The sequence below is a fragment of the Balaenoptera musculus genome, chromosome 1 (genome assembly GCF_009873245.2).
Source record: "Balaenoptera musculus isolate JJ_BM4_2016_0621 chromosome 1, mBalMus1.pri.v3, whole genome shotgun sequence".
NCBI classification, from domain to species: domain Eukaryota; kingdom Metazoa; phylum Chordata; class Mammalia; order Artiodactyla; family Balaenopteridae; genus Balaenoptera; species Balaenoptera musculus.
The window spans coordinates 117,305,927-117,323,951 of NC_045785.1; the positions used below are offsets into that span (position 1 = coordinate 117,305,927).

Here is an 18,025-nt window from a genome sequence, read left to right on the forward strand (position 1 = left end):
GCCCTGAGGGAAAGAGCGACACAAATGATCCCTATCTACAAACATTTATTAAGTGCTAATTAAGTGCCAGATGCTGTGTTAGGGACTCAGGGATGAATAGAACATGGTGGCAGCCCTGAGGATCTCACAGCCCAGAGAATAAGACACATGAGCATTCAAGTGAACAATAATGCAATATGATGAGTACTAAATGGTAAAAGCAAAAGGAACAAACCACTGGGGCAACAGGAGAGACTAAGCTTGCCTTCGGTGACAGGAGTCAGAGTTTATTAAAATCCATTCCTTGAACATTAATTCTCCCCAGAAAAACTCTTCTGCTGGGCTGACAAGGTCGGGTAGAGGGGCACTCAGAGTGTCCCAGCCTGAATTCTTGGATGTCCCAGACATGGACATGTGACCTGTGCAGTCGTACAGAGCCTTGAGCTCAGAAAGACCTGAACTTGATTTAATGCTGCCATGTCACTTTGAACTTCTTAATATTATTTGAACAAGGGACGCCATATTTTCATGTTCTACTGGGTTCCACAAAATATATGGTTGGTCCTGGTGCCAGATCTCCCACGTCTCATAAGGCTTTTTTTTTTTAGTCAGGTCCTCGTGCCTAATTTCCATTCTGCTCTTTGGATTCAGGTTCAGTGTGAGAAGATGGAAAGGGTGTGGGTTCCATAGACTCATAATTCTCTCATCAAAGGAAGTGGTGGGAAGTTTGCTAAGGCTGAGGCCTTCTTAATAGGAGCATAGTTGTGTGGTCACAAAATGATTGGTGTGTGGTGTTGTTTTTGAAGTATGTCTTGTCTTCTGCAGCAAGTCATTCAGGAAGCGATGCTGGGGCATCAAAGGATAAGGCAGTGGGGGTGGCAGATACGCTAAGCTAGCGGAAGCCCTGCTGCTATTTTGTGCTGTGGTGCTGGGGGTGAGATTCCTGGGCTTGCTGAGAAAAGGTGTAGGGCTTGCACAAGCGTAATATGCGCCTTTGGACATTACATCTGAGGTCTGAGGCGGCTGCAAAACCATAGCATGCAGCGGAAAGATAAGGAGGCTGAAGACATAGGTGCTAGTACTTCTACTTATGAGCTGGGCAAACTTAATAAAGTCATAAGACTTTTCTGAGTCTCAGTATTTTCATCCACAGAATGGAAATAATAACTATAAAAATTGCCTATCTAATTAGTGATCAGAAAATCATAAGAGTAGAAACTCTGGTAACCATCAAGCCAAAATAAATGTTGGTAATGATTCTCATTCTCATCCTCACCTTAACAATTAGGACATGCCCTTTAGGGCTTCCCTAGTTCATCTCTATGATGGCCTTCATGACACCAGGGCCATACTGAAGAATGTATGAAGAGCCATTATTAAGGGCTAATTCAAGTAAAGCACAGAGGGATAGAGTTTTCAGCACCATTCCACTTGGTGGCCTTTATTCTTCTCTTAAAGACTTCAGTCTTTTAAAAAAAGAATTTCCATATCAACCAACCCTAATATTTATTTTTCTAGGTGCTGAGGGGACTCAAACATTATATTAGTGTGGGAGGAGACCTTAAGAAAACTCAATTTCAGAGAGAATTTGTGGCACAAAAATGTATGTCTTAAGGACTTACTATGAAATGCAGTATGCAAGTCTATGACCAAGACAAGTTCTCTGTCTTTTTTAGAAATTTCATATATGCTTAGGGAAATAAGACACACACACAGACACACATAACTCTCCTTTACAATATGAAGTGGTAAATGGTAAATTTAAGCAAATGGTAGAGACAATAATTGCAGTAGGATTTCAAGGAAGGGAGAGATCACTTTGATCTGCAGTGGTTAGAGAAAACTTCTTGGAAGAAATAGAATTTGAGGAGGACCTTGAAGAGTGAATAGAATTTTATTGGATAGAAAGGGAAAGGATGGGTGTCTTGGGTCTTCAGGTTCTGAATAAAAGTTTAGAAACAGGAGAATGTGTGATATAGGTTGAATAAGTATAGATTTGCATAACAGAGTAGAGAGCAATAAGGCTGTAGATATAAATTGTTTAGACTTGGGACAGCCCTGAGTTTGAAGTCTACACCACAGACAGAGGAGAGCTATTAAAGTTTTTGAGAATAAAGATTAAATGATATTTTAGGGTCATAGTAATATGGTAATAACACATAGGAAGAATAAGAGGAAAGAGAAGCTGGGCTTAAGAAACCATTTCATATGCTATTGTAGCCATCTGGGCATGAATTGGGGGATGATAATGAGACTGGAAAGGAAGGGCGGAATTTGAGAGAGAGCACAAATAAAGGCAAGGAATAAGGAGGCATGTCACAGAATTCAACAATATATTTTGAGTGTCTACTTCATGTCAGTGGAAAACTAATAGCTACTGGAAATTGATTAAGTTTATGCTTGAAAGAAGTCAAAAGGAGAAGACAAGTATAGTGTCAGAAATATTGAATGTGAGATGATGGTGGACCATCTAAATAAGGAGTTGGAAGGATGGCAGATAACAAAAGTTAATGGATTCAAAGTATTGTTTGGGGGGCTGTGACAGAATCTGCTAGTTGTTTTCCAATATTTGTTTTCATCTCCATTCTTAGTAACACATATATATGGAATCTAAAAAAAAAAAAAGTCATGAAGAACCTAGGGGCAGGAAGGGAATAAAGACGCAGACCTACTAGGGAATGTACTTGAGGACACGGGGAGGGGTAAGGGTAAGCTGGGACAAAGTGAGAGAGTGGCATGGACATATATACACTAACAAATGTAAAACTGATAGCTAGTGGGAAGCAGCCGCATAGCACAGGGAGATCAGCTCGGTGCTTTGTGACCACCTAGAGGGGTGGGAGATGCAAGAGGGAAGAGATATAGTGATATATGTATATGTATAGCTGATTCAATTTGTTATAAAGCAGAAACTAACACATCAATGTAAAGCAATTATACTCCAATAAAGATGTTAAAAAAAAAAAAAAAAAAGACTATATTGCCCAGCCTTCTGCTAGCTCAGTTTGGTCATGTGACTAAGTTCAGGTCCATAGGATGAAAGTGAAAGTATTGTATCAACTTTTATGTCTTTAAGAAGAGGATGCTTTGTTTTCTTCATCTCTTCCTTGACTCTTGCAGGCTGGAATTCCATGACAACTGGATCTTGGACATTTTGGATCAAGAAGAGGAAGCCAAGTACTGAGAACTGTGGAGCAGGAAGACTGAAAAAGTGTGGATTCGTGATGACCTTGTGAACTATTCTACCAACTGAACTGCCAACTCCAGACATTTCACATGAGCAAGAAATGAACTTTTTTCTTCTTTAAGGAATTCTTTTTTTTTTTTTTTTTTTTGAGTCTCTGTCATTTGCCGTCAAACTGAAATTCAAGTGTTTAGGAATCATCTATGGAGAGGAGATGATTGAAGAAGAGGGTCACTCAGGAAGAGTTGGCTGAAGTCCAAGGCTGAGCCTTGTGAACAGTGCTCACAGTTCTAAAAGAGACACTATCAAAAGAAACTGAATAGACCAAGTGGTAGGAGTGGCAAGAGAGACACCAATAGTGGACAATATCATGAAATCCAGGAGGACAAAAAATCTCAAGAAGGGAGCTGTAACTGATGTGTAATGATTCAGAGTCTTCAAGTAAGATAAAGACTGAAAATGATCCCTAGATTTGTCCATTAGGAGGTTATTGATGGCCCTTGAGAATGTAGTGCAAGTTAAGATGATTCATATGGAGGCCAGAGTACAGAGGATTGAGGATAGAATATGCGGTAAAGAAGTGGAAAAGCTTGATAGTGAAAGAAATGTTATAAGATAGAATAATAGCTAGAGGGTCAAGCAAAATTAATTTATTTGATTTTGTTTTAAAATAGAAGGTATTGGTGGGGGAAGTGTGGTAGGGAGGGAGAGAAGATAGAGATTTCCCTGATCATGTCTGCTCTAGGTTACATGCTCTTACTCATGGAGTTCGGTGTTTCTCTATGATAGTACTTGCCACACTGGCTGGTAGTCATGAATCCATGTGTTTGTTTCTGGACACTGTGAATCACTTGAATCCAGGGACCTTGCCTTCAAATCCCAAGCACCTAGCACAGTGCAGGATACACAGGCCACTAATGCTTGTGTGGAACAAAAGATGGAATGGAAATGGTGGGCAGAGAAAGGTATAGGTTTTCAATCAGAGGAGGGTAATGCCTTCATCTGAAGTGGAAGAAAAAAAGGAAAGGATGAGTGAAAGCATACGGGTATTTTGAGGTCTTGTTGGGAGTAGTGATAGAAGAAAGGCTGCTTTGTGAGGTGGAGGCAACATAGGTTTGAGCCAGATGGACCTGTGTTCAAGTTCAATCCCTGACATTTACTGAGGCCCTTATATTACATAACTACAAGATAGCATATAATAATGCCTGCCTCATGGAATTGTTGTGAGGGCACACAGAAGGTGCTTAATACGTAGTGGACATTCTGGAGTAGAGAAGATAAAATAGTAGACAGTCATGGTTGATGGCCTTCATCTCTTCAGTAATGTAGGAGATAAGAAGAGGCAAGAGTGGGACTAGTTAGGAAGTATAAAGGTTAGGGACACACATTTTGAAACTAGGTATATTTGAACCTACATATGTTATCTTGAGAAAATTATTGAAATTCTCTGATCCTCAGGTTCCTCACCTTTAAAATGTGGATAATTATTCAATGCAATTATAAAGATAGAGCACTTAGCACAATGCCTGGCACATAAAAATGGTAGTTGCTATTATTATTTTGATGAATGTAAAAATTTTGAGGAAATGCTGCTCCAGGGAACACCTCAGGGAGTTAACAAGAGATTGATTAAGCGGATGAAGGTACTGCTGAGCAGGCTTGGAAGCCTAACGAAGAAGAGATGATGCACATTTATAACATTTCCCACTGTTTGTGATTTCCTGACTCCCATAGCCAGACCACAACAGGGGTGGATAGGAGAAAGGCATTACTTCTAGAGGAGAAGCAAAGGCAAGAAAAGGCTGGAACCCTGGGATGTGGGCTTGGATGGGAAAATATGTTCACTGTGACCCCTAGGTAGCTATGTTGTAGAGGGGACCGGAGGGGCAGGATGACACCAGCTTAGACAGAGAGCACTGTGGACAGGCTATTCACTGGAGCTGGATTTCCCCTCCTGGAAGGGAAGCTGGGCACATTTTCCAGCCTAATATATCTTTCGTGTATTAGGTGATAACTCCTGTTCCCCTGGATGAACCCATGTGAATGGGTGGACTTTACAAATGTACATTTCATGATAAAGTAGCTGCCAAAAATCACTGACTCACTGACTGGAAGAAGGCAATAGAGAATATGAGAATAAGAAATGTGTTTGGAAAAAATAAAGAATCAGAAACTTCACCTGGGTTAGAAATATTGATGGGGCAGGAGAACATTAACTGAATAGAGGGAAATTCTTCATAGCTGAGCAAGGGAAACTTACTAAGAAGTGTTGGGTGGAATCCAAAGAGATTTTGAAATATCAAATATTGATGACAACAAAGAGCATGTTTAGGCTTAAACCTCATAGTTCTCCGTAGAGTCTATTAAAAACAAAGACAGGAAAAAAAAAAAAAGGCCATGAAGAACCTAGTGGCTAGATGGGAATAAAGACACAGACCTACTAGAGAATGGACTTGAGGATATGGGGAGGGGGAGGGGTGAGATGTGACAGGGTGAGAGAGTGTCATGGACATATATACACTACCAAATGTAAAATAGATAGCTAGTGGGAAGCAGCCACATAGCACAGGGAGATCAGCTTGGTGCTTTGTGACCACCTAGAGGGGTGGGATGGGGAGGGTGGGAGGGAGGGAGATGCAAGAGGGAAGAGATATGGGAACATATGTATATGTATAACTGATTCACTTTGTTATATACAGAGACTAACACACCATTGTAAAGCAATTATACTTCAATAAAGATGTTTAAAAAAAATAAAAAAAAAACAAAGACAGTGTACATTTGGGGTTTTGAGGGGCTCCCTAGTCTCCTTTCATATACTTTGCCACCGTCTATTAGATCCTGTCTGGTCTGGCCCCTGCCCTCCTGCCTCATCTCCTACCCTTCTCTCCCCTACTCACTCCAACCACACTGACTTCCTCATTCTTCAAACCAACTGCTGTTGCCTTAGAGATTTTGTACTTGCTGTCCTCCTTTTCTACACTCTTTCCAGCACTCCCTTACTGTGAAACTCTGCTCCAATGTCATCTCATCAGAGAGAGCTTTCTTAATCATCATGTTTAAGTAACAGTCTCCTTCCCATCACTCCCTATTGCCTTGCCTTACTTTATTTTTCCTCATAGCAGTTATGACTACTAAAGCATTGTATGTGCGTATTTACTTATTGTCTTCCCCACTTTGCACCCTCATGAGAATATAATTGCCATGCAGTCCTTGTCTGTTTTGGTCACTAGTATTTCCCTAACAATTAGTGGATGATTATTAAATATTTGTTAAAGAATAAATACTTTTGGGGCTACTGACACAGTTACTCTTTTTCTAGCAATAAAAAGCAAGGTAGAAAACTCAGAGCAAGAGAGAGAGTGAGGGCAAGAGATAACTCTACTGGTCTCTGGGTCTTGGTGTGGAAGGTCCATGGTGTAAACTGATTAATAAGAAGGGGCAGTTGGCTAACTGTAACTTCTTTCCATTCCAATATTCTCATGTTGTTAACAACAACAAAAAAATTGCATAGGTCCAGAGACTGAGGCTTCATAGCATGGTTAGTAAAAGTGTTCTGAACTAGGGATCAAGAAACATGTTCTAGTCAAGGCTCTGTTGCCAACTAGCTAAATGACCATGACTAAGTCACTTACCTGCTAAACTTCAGGATTCTAGTTGGTAAATGAAATAAAATTCCTCTACCACTTTGAGGAATTATGAAGATTAAATGACACTAGGCAGCTCTACCCACCACCAGTCCCTCCCATCAGGAAACTTACACAATCCTCTTAGATAGCCTCATCCACCAGAGGGCGGGCAGCAGAAACAAGAAGAACTACAATCCTGCAGCCTGTGGAACAAAAACAACATTCACAGGAAGATAGACAAGATGAAAAGGCAGAAGGCTATGTACCAGATGAAGGAACAAGATAAAACCCCAGAAAAATAACCAAATGAAGTAGAGATAGGCAACCTTCCAGAAAAAGAATTCAGAGTAATGATAGTGAAGATAATCCAGGACCTCGGAAAAAGAATGGAGGCAAAGATCGAGAAGATGCAAGAAATGTTTAACAAAGACCCAGAAAAATTAAAGAACAAACAAACAGAGATGAACAATACAATAACTGAAATGAAAACTACACTAGAAGGAATCAATAGCAGAATAACTGAGGCAGAAGAACGGATAAGTGACCTGGAAGACAGAATGGTGGAATTGGCTGCTGCAGAACAGAATAAAGAAAAAAAGAATGAAAAGAAATGAAGACAGCCTAAGAGACCTCTGGGACAACATTAAATGCAACAACATTTGCATTATAGGGGTACCAGAAGGAGAAGAGAGAGAGAAAGGACAAGAGAAAATATTTGAAGACATTATAGTCGAAAACTTCCCTAACATGGGAAAGGAAATAGCCACCCAAGTCCAGGAAGCGTAGTGAGTCCCATACAGGGTAAACCCAAGGAGAAACACGCTGAGACACATAGTAATCAAATTGGCAAAAATTAAAGACAAAGAAAAATTATTGAAAACAACAAGGGAAAAATGACAAATAACATACAAGGGAACTCCCATAAGGTTAACAGCTGATTTCTCAGCAGAAACTCTACAAGCCAGAAGGGAGTGGCATGATATACTTAAAGTGATGAAAGGGAAGAACCTACAACCAAGATTACTCTACCCAGCAAGGATCTCGTTCAGATTCGATGGAGAAGTCAAAAGCTTTACAGACAAGCAAAAGCTAAGAGAATTCAGCACCACCAAACCACATCTACAACAAATGCTAAAGGAAGTTCTCTAAGTGGGAAACACAAGAGAAGAAAAGGACCTAGAAAAACAAATGTAAAAGATTAAGAAAATGGTTATAGGAACATACATATCGATAATTACCTTAAATGTGAATGCATTAAATGCTCCAACCAAAAGACACAGGTTTGCTGAATGGATACAAAAACAAGACCCATATATATGCTGTCTACAAGAGACCCACTTCAGACCTAGGGACACATACAGACTGAAAGTGAGGGGATGGAAAAAGATATTCCATGCAAATGGAAATCAAAAGAAAGCTGGAGTAGCAATACTCATATCAGATAAAATAGACTATAAAATAAAGAATGTTACAAGAGACAAGGAAAGACACTACATAATGATCAAGGGATCAATCCAAGAAGAAGATATAACAATTATAAATATATATGCACCCAACATAGGAGCACCTCAATACATAAGGCAACTGCTAACAGCTATAAAAGAGGAAATCGACAGTAACACAATAATAGTGGGGGATTTTAACACCTCACTTGCACCAATGGACAGATCATCCAAAATGAAAATAAATAAGGAAACAGAAGTTTTAAATGACACAATAGACCAGAGAGATTTAATTGATATTTATAGGACATTCCATCCAAAAACAGCAGATTACACTTTCTTCTCAAGTGCGCGTGGAACATTCTCCAGGATAGATCACATCTTGGGTCACAAATCAAGCCTCAGTAAATTTAAGAAAATTGAAATCATATCTAGCATCTTTTCTGACCACAAGAGAAATTAGAACTCTTGCACTCCTATACGCTAATGATGAAAATTCTGAAAGAGAAATTACGGAAACACTCCCATTTACCATTGTAACAAAAAGAATAAAATACCTAGGAATAAACCTACCTAGGGACACAAAAGACCTGTGTGCAGAAAACTATAAGACACTGATGAAAGAAATTAAAGATGATACCAACAGATGGAGAGATATACCATGTTCTTGGATTGGAAGAATCAATATTGGGAAAATGACTATACTACCCAAAGCAACCTACAGATTCAATGCAATCCCTATCAAATTACCAATGGCATTTTTTACAGAACTAGAACAAAAAATCTTAAAATTTGTATGGAGACACAAAAGACCCCGAATAGCCAAAGCAGTCTTGAGGGAAAAAAACGGAGCAGGGGGAATCAGATTCCCTGACTTCAGACTATAGTACAAAGTTACAGTAATCAAGGCAATATGGTACTCTCACAGAAACAGAAACATAGATCAATGGAACAAGATAGAAAGCCCAGAGATAAACCCACACACCTATGGTCAACTAATCTATGACAAAGGAGGCAAGGATATACAATGGAGAAAGGACAGTCACTTCAATAAGTGGTGCTGGGAAAACTGGACAGCTGCATGTAAAAGAATGAAATTAGAATACTCCCTAACACCATACACAAAAATAAACTCAAAATGGATTAGAGACCTAAATGTAAGACCAGACACTATAAAACTCTTAGAGAAAAACATAGAAAGAACACTCTTTGACATAAATCACAGCTAGATTTTTTGGATCCACCTCCTAGAGTAATGGAAATAAAAACAAAAATAAACAAATGGGACCTAATGAAAATTAAAAGTTTTTGCACAGCAAAGGAAACCATAAACAAGAAGAAAAGACAACCCTCAGAATGGGAGAAAATATTTGCAAACGAATCAATGGACAAAGGATTAATCTCCAAAATATATAAACAGCTCATGCAGCTCAATATTAAAGAAACAAACAACCCAATCCAAAAATGGGCAGAAGGGGCTTCCCTGGTGATGCAGTCGTTGAGAATCTGCCTGCCAATGCAGGGGACACGGGTTCGAGACCTGGTCTGGGAAGATCCCACATGCCACGGAGCAACTGGGCCCGTGAGCCACAATTACTCAGCCTGCGCGTCTGGAGCCTGTCCTCCGCAACAAGAGAGGCCGTGATAATGAGAGGCCCGTGCACCGCGATGAAGAGTGGCCCCCACTTGCCACAACTAGGGAAAGCCCTCACACAGAAACGAAGACCCAACACAGCCACAAATAAATAAATAAATAAAAATTAACAAACAAACAAAACAAAACAAAACAAAAACAAAAATAGGCAGAAGACCTAAATAGTCATTTCTCCAAAGAAGAGATACAGATGGCCAAGAAGCACATGAAAAACTGCTCAACATCACTAATTATTAGAGAAAGGCAAATCAAAACTACAATGAGGTATCACCTCACTCCTGTTAGAATGGGCATCATCAGAAAATCTACAAACAACAAATGCTGGAGAGGGTGTGGAGAAAAGGGAACTCTCTTGCACTGTTGGTGGGAATGTAGATTGATACAGACACTATGGAGAACAGTATGGAGTTTCCTTAAAGAACTAAAAATAGAATTACCATATGACCCAGCAATCCCAGTACTGAGCATGTACCCTGAGAAAACCATAATTCAAAAAGACACATGCACCCCAATGTTCATTGCAGCACTATTTACAATAGCCAGGTCATGGAAGCAACCTAAATGCCCATCGACAAATGCATGGATAAAGAAGATGTGGTACATATATACAATGGAATATTACTCAGCCATAAAAAGGAACGCAATTGAGTCATTTGTTGAGACGTGGATGGATCTAGAGACTGTCATACAGAGTGAAATAAGTCAGAAAGAGAAAAACAAATATCGTATATTAATGCATGTATATGGAACCTAGAAAAATGGTGCAGATGAACCGGTTCGCAGGGCAGAAGTTGAGACACAGATGTAGAGAACAAACGTATGGACACCAAGGGGGGAAAGCTGCGGGGGTGTGGGGATGGTGGTGTGCTGAATTGGGCGATTGGGATTGACATGTATACACTGATGTGTATAAAACTGATGCCTAATAAGAACCTGCAGTATAAAAAAACAAACAAAACAACTAATACTAAACTTTCATTGGGTTATTTGTATGGAAATATGTTAATATAAATGTTTCAGGCATTACATGAAATTTCTAAAAATCTTATATTTGTATTTGTATGGAAATATGTATGGAAATATGTTAATATAAATGTTTCAGACATTACATGAAATTTCTAAAAATCTTATATTTGTATTTGTATGGAAATATGTATGGAAATATGTTAATATAAATGTTTCAGACATTACATGAAATTTCTAAAAATCTTATATGTTCTGGTATAATGTTATAAGTAATAATCCTAGTTATTACTTTAAAATGTATATCTCAGAAATAACTAATTTTCTTGTCAACTGCATTATTATGAACTTTCATCAAATCATTAACCGTGGTCATTTTTAAGTCTTTTGTCATTTACAGACAGTTCTGGGTGTACTCTGATGATTTTGCAAATATGTTCCTATAAAAGGGTTTCATCTTCAAGAAATTCATGGAAAAGACTCTGACAAGTACAGGTTTCTGGTAACTGACTGTACTGCTGAACTGAATGAATAAGCATTTTCAGAACTCTAATGAAAAACTGATGAACTCATAAAAGTGCTAACAAAAGATCAAGATGAAAAAAAAAATTAATTACATGGGACTGAGTGAACTGATGAGGATGAGTATAATTTTTGTGACTTTCTGTCTGAATTAAAAAAAAAAAAAATCCCACAAGGACTCAGAGGCAAAGAATATACAAATCAATTTTCACTGCAAAGTAAAGGAGCTGTTACAGTGGAGGATTACTGGACTGAATGTCAATATTATGACATAGTATGAGTGTGTTTCATGTTTGGTAATTGCAATCATTGTTGCTTATGTTGTGGTCATCCATGTACAATGCTTGGTGTCAGTCTATTTATGTCTTGTAAAAAAAAAAAAAAAAAAAAAAAGATCAAGGTCAATAAAATTGGTTCCAGCAACCATTCAACAATTAAAAAAAAAAAAAAATTGCTGACTAATAAGAACCTGCTGTATAAAAAAATAAAATACAATTAAAAAAAAATGACACTAGAGTGCTCTCAGGTGTATATATCAACAGAGAAGAATCTAGAGACCCCAAAGGGAGTCTTGCCATGAGGAGCACCCTCTTTCTGCCCCCGTGTCAGGCACCATGACTTAGTGATGAAGATCCAGACTGCCTGAGCTTGAATCCTACTTCTGCCAGGTTCTAGCCATGAGACCTTGAGAAATTTAATCACCTCTCTGTGTCTCAGTTTTATCAGCTTCTAAATGAAGCCAATAGACTAATAGCAGCACTTACTTCATAGAAGCGTTATGAGAGTTAAAGTTAATATTTGTAAACCTATTGGAAAAGTACCTGGCATATACTAGGCACCATGTGCGTTTGTTATGTAAAACGAAAGTACTATTACAGAGATTAAGATAATACCCCCAGACAACTCTTATGTGTTCCAAAAGAAGAGCTGCAGTATTGGGGAGATGTTAGAGAAGGCCAACATGAAGCTATTCATGGGAGTGGAAATAAGAAAGGGTAGATTTTTGCTTAATAGTGACCCAAACCCCCTCACTTCTTTAGGATTCTTCAAGTCAGTATTTCTTGTCCTTTTTTTGACTCCAGCTAACCTTCCCCTCCTCTTCTCCCATTCACTGTCTCCTTGAATATTGCAGGCCTGGAAGGGTGGCCAGACATAGCACCACCCAATGGCACCCAGAAAAGAGGTGGTTGTAAGCAGTTACTCTGAGTGAAGGGAAGTAGCAAAGAGGAAACAAAGTGTTAGCAGCCAGAAGTTTTGTGTCATTCTGCATGAGGATGGAAAGTCCTTGGTTATGAGGTTTTAAAAAAAAGGAACCTACCACCCCCATCAATAGTATGTTATTTTCTGCTGGATTTTTTTTTTTTTACTTTATATTATCTTTATTGACATTTGGGTTGACTTGAATCCACTTCTGCAAAACACACACACACACACACACACACACACACACACACACACAGATTCTCAAAACAGAGATGGGGTCCTGGCCACCCATTGTTTTATCACTACTCGGCACTATAAGCATATAATCAAAAGTCGAGTATAACAAAGGAAATGCGGGTACATACCTCTACTAACATCAGCCCCCCAATTGATTGTTCACAACTCCTTCTTTTCCAACTTCCACATAGATGAGTTTAGATACCCCCAAACTTACAGATTCATCCTTCTCTTAGGTTCAAGAGAAGAAAGGTTTGATTTAGGAAATACTTGAGTAGCCCAAGTGGCCTAGCACTGACTTTTGGGGTCCTGTTGTGAAGGCACTCTGGCTGCTTTGTGGGTCACCGTATTGATCTCTAGGGCTGCTTTGTGGATTGGGTTGGTGTGGTGGGTCACTACTCCCTCTACTGGAGTCCCGTGTTGTCACAAGGATGCAGCTTCGAGCCTCTACTTGGAGACTGGATTGTTAAGCTAATGTCCTGACACCTAGTTTTCCCCATACTTAATATATTTTTTCTTGTCTATAACTGGGCTTTTGCTTTTTTTTTTTTTTTGAACAATAGCCAATATTTATTGAGCACTTACTCTGTGCCAGACATTTGTGCTAAGCTCTGTATCATTGAATCTTTACAATGATTTGCTTTATTTATTTTTTCAATATTTTTATCGATTATACTCCATTTAAAATTATTAGAAAATAATGGCTATATTTCCCTGTGCTATACAATACACCCTTTTGCTTGTCTGTTGTATACATAGTAGTTTTTATTTTTAAAAACTTTATTGGGGTATAATTGCTTTACAATGGTGTGTTAGTTTGGGCTTTTGCTTTTAAGCCCTTTCTGAGTGTCTATGGTAGTAGTCTGCTCAAATCGCTTTCTAGAACAGAGGCTTTGTCTTTATCTTGAAGGCCCCTCTTTATTAGGACTTGGGACTAGTGGCAAGTTGACTCTTGCCAAGACCCTTCTCCAGGCATGAAGTCCTGTCTCTAACCCCCAGCATGATGTTTGGGGCCTACTTATCCAGGAACAGATATCCAGAGGGGCCCATTCACTTCTCTTGTACTTTTAAGTATCACCTGCTGGAACACACCATGACTGTGCTCTACGTTCAATAAGGCATCAAGACCTTGTTGATACTGGACCCTTGTTTGTTGTGAAAAAGCAAATTCAAGTCAACACATAACCATGTTCATGTGAATGATACCTGAACCATGTCTGGATATGGTCATTTCCTTGGATATTCTGCCTTGCTGGCCTGCCTAAACCTCTGTTATTGGCAAAGGCCTGGCCTCTAACCCCCATCCTCCTCTGTAGGTAGGTATAGAGATAGGCCCAGCCTCTGCTGAATAATCCTTTCTTGTTGGGAATAAATCACCATTCATGATAAATCCCAAAGTGGGATAACCATCAATCTCAGGGACAATTCTACTTCAGCATCAAAGTGGGTGAAGGCAGCACTGCTCAGTGATTAAGCCTAAAGACACTGGAGTTCAAATCATACATCCCCCACTTTTTGGTTAAATGACTTCTGATTTTCTGTGTCAATGTCTTCATCTGTAAATTGGGATATTAATAGTATCCATCTCATAAGGTGTTGTGAGGATTAGACAAAGTAACAAACGTACGCTACTTAGAGTAATGCCAGACATGTAATGATTGCTTCATAAATGGTTAATTATTACTATTATTGACAGGAGAGAGGAGAAGGGAGCAAGTGGAGGGGCTGAAGAAAGAGAAGTGAGAAAGGTGTGGAGAAAAGGAAGAATTAAAGGAGTATGAGAAAGAACTCATAGAGGGGCATGAAGCAAAAGTGGTAGATTCTTGTTTTCTACCCCAAAGGGTAGGTGGCTAGTAGAATACTTGGAGGGACAGTCAGAGTCACAGTGTTCACAGGTCACGATGAGGAAGCTGAGATTACAGAGCATAAGACTGTGAGTCTTGGTTCTTAGAGAAAACTTTTCCAACATGGAATGGTCATGAGCTTTGCACATTCAGACTCCTCTTATTTCAGTGATTTCAAGGGAAAATGGGATTTCCAACCCCCTTTTCCCACTGCATTTCAGCTGCTTCCACTGCTCTGAATTCCAGGGAAGTAAGTAAAGTCAGTGTTGATGTCTAAGCCCAGTGCTAAATATAAGGGACCAACTTTGTCAGGAATAGCAGCAGGAGGGATTTCAGGTATATTTTTGACTCAGGAAATGTTGGTGGAATAAACTTTAAAAGGTAAAGAGATCCATTCAGCAAAGGCAAATTGTACCTGAAAGTACTTTTAGTTTTACTGCTATAAAAACAAGTCCCCATCTCTCATTTATGGATCCCTGACAAAATGAATATTTCATCCCTGGTTTTCTCTTATGGAACCCCAAAAGCCCACACCTAAGCTCAAATTCCCACCATCTTTTCATCTGCTCATGTTCCTTGGATCATCCTAAACAGAGGAGTCTCACCCAGGATCTCAGTGCAAGAAAGCACTGGCTCCTCCTCAAACCATGTGAAAAGCAAGTGTGAAAAACAACAGCATTAGCTAATATTTGTTAAGCACCTACTACATTCAGATACTGTGCCAAGTGTTGTACATGGATTATCATTTTGGTTCTCAAAACAATCCTATTGTACTAATAGTTCTCCCATTTTGAAGTCTAAATAACATTTTTGGGGCCCAGGATGGGCTGCTCCCAAATATGCCACAATGGCATATTGATTATTATTATTCCTTTTTGGCTGTGCCACTTGCAGGGATCTCAGTTCCCCTACCAGGGACTGAACCTGGGCCATGGCAGTGAAAGCCCGGAATTCTAACCATTAGGCCACCAGGGAACTCCCTATGTTGATTATTTTGAATTGAAGTTCCTTAAGAAGCAGCCAATGCAAGAGGGAAACTCTGACTCTTCTCTGTCCCCCTGAAAGCAGAAAATAAATATCCCATGTGAAAGGTGCACTCCCTATATCTGGAGGTACAAGGACATCCTTATCGCCAGAGACAGGGAATTTGGGGCAAGAAGCTTGTATAAACAAACCTTGTTACTTTAATTTACTACTCCAAGCCCAAACTCTGTTTACATTCTTCACTGATTGAGCACCCAAAGCCTAAGTTTCTTTGTCCTGTTGATTCTTCACAAGTTTATTTTTTCTTTGTCTAAAAAGTATAAAAGCTGTTTGTGTTGGCCACTTGTTAGGTCTAATTTCTAAGAGACTTCTGTGTGCACAAATTAAAATTTGTGTCTTTTCTCCTATAATCTGTCTTGTGTCAATTTTATTATTAGTCCAGCCACAGGCACTCAAGAGGGGGAAGAGGGGAAATATTCCCCTTCCCGACAACAGGTGGAGTTTATATAACTTTCCCAAAGTCCTAACGCTAATGGATGAATGATTCACTGCTAGCTGATTTGACAACTTCGATTTCAGTTTCAGTAGATGAGGCAAGTGTATCTTAGAGCTGCCTTTCATCATAGCATGTATTGCCCTTTGAAGAGTATCAAGGACGCAGAAACTGAATGAGTGAAGAGGTCAGAAAAGTGTGGAGCAGAAAGAACTATAGCCCTGGGGTTAACAGAACAAACGTCCATTTCCAGCTCTGCCAATTTCAGGTTGTGAAATTTCAGGTGAATTGTTTGACTTGAATCTTAGATTACACTTTTTTTGCATAATGGAATTAATAATATCTATCTTGCTTATTTAAATGATTTTAGTAGGTATCACATAAGAATGTGGGCATAAAAATTGTAAAATGCTTTCCAAGTTAAGTGGTATCAAGTACCACCCTGTCCAGCCCTTCTTTGGAAGATTGGGGACATCCCTAGATTTACACTTAGGTTCTATCCAACTTTTTTCCCCATCTACTTGCATTTTTTACTTGTATGTCAGGATGACTAACATAGGCTCTAAAAACTTGGCCTGCCCAGTGGATACAATCTCTATGAAGCTCACATTAAATGAGCCACAGCTTTAAATGGTTAAAGAACCAGAGAGACCAAGGTGCATGGATTCTACCTTTTCAAGAAATCCTAACCCACTAGATTCTCTGTGTTCTAACCCATGCCAGGAATTTGCTAGTGCATTTCCAAAGCTGGTAAGAGACACTATAAGTAGATTTAGAAATGCCAAATATAGTCAGTTTTTACGTAAATAAGGCAATTGTTAGGATTCAATGAGATAATATATGCAATGACAAAACACTCCTAGAACTATGTTAATGTTACATAGTTTTCTTTGTACTAACAACAACCAATATTCATTTGACCTTTATACTTTACTGTTAAGCCATAAGTAAGAAAAACAGAATTTTCAGTTCAATGTCTCTGTTTCTTTTTTGAGGACTAACTTATTTGTAAAACAGGGATAATAATCTCTTCTCCATTTATTTTAGGGTTTTTGGAGGACAGAAGCAGAGTAATAGCTCTGAATTTGCTTTGAAAATAAAGGGGGCTTATAGAGATGAAGTTTTTACAATGATAATTATAGTCATGCATCTCTCTAATCTGCTGGAGCAATGAAATAATTGAGAAGGGTCTATCTCTGTTAAAATCTATATAACACATTCTAACACCAAAAACAAATTGCTTTTAAGTTTTTGAAGGTTTTGGATTATCTATTCCTCTGTTGGTTTTCTGGGCAGGTATACCATGTGCTGACTCTTCTGAGTAGAAGGGTTTGTCTCAGATCTTTAGAGACTGAATACAAATAAAATTCAGAAATATAAACTCTAAAGCTGAAAAACAGTTAGGTTTGGATCTTAGGTCTCTCCCCAGTCAGTTGGATCCTTTTTGAGACCCAGTGTGTTTCTGTTAAAGCAGATCAAAAGGGCATTTCAATGTCTTCCTTAAGGGAAATTTCTAAAACAACAGAAAATTAGGAGGGGATCAGCAAGGGTCAGAACTCACAGGTTTGTAGGCAAAGGAGCAAGATCCATAGGTGGTGAAGAGCCATCTTCTTCCAGAGTATAAACTTCTGTGCAAAAGTATGGCTCTCTTCCTGCAGAGAATCAGTCTCACTTCTGTTTTCATGCCCCTTTTTATAGAACACATTGAAGAAAGGAAGTGAGTTAGCTGATGAAGGACATGCTAGTTTTTTTTTTTTTTTTTGTCTATTGTATAATTAATTATTTCTTCAACAAATATTTATTGAATGCCTACTATGTGCCAGACACTCTTCTGGGCACTGGCAATATAAAGAGCAACAAAGCAATTGATCACCCTCCTTTCATGGAGCTC

General features: G+C 38.9%; 1 protein-coding gene across 2 annotated transcripts in view; it reads right to left on the bottom strand.

Annotated features, from left to right (window-relative positions):
- The window catches only part of CD84 (CD84 molecule), a 38,589-nt gene extending 20,818 nt beyond the window's left edge, over positions 1 to 17,771 (bottom strand). For both annotated transcript variants that reach the window (XM_036865353.1, XM_036865348.1), the window contains exon 1: positions 17,696 to 17,771. In XM_036865353.1, the coding sequence (XP_036721248.1) occupies positions 17,696 to 17,741 (46 nt within the window). In that variant the 5' untranslated portion in view covers positions 17,742 to 17,771. The remainder of the gene's footprint in view (positions 1 to 17,695) is intronic.
- Between the last annotated feature and the right edge of the window lie 254 nt (positions 17,772 to 18,025).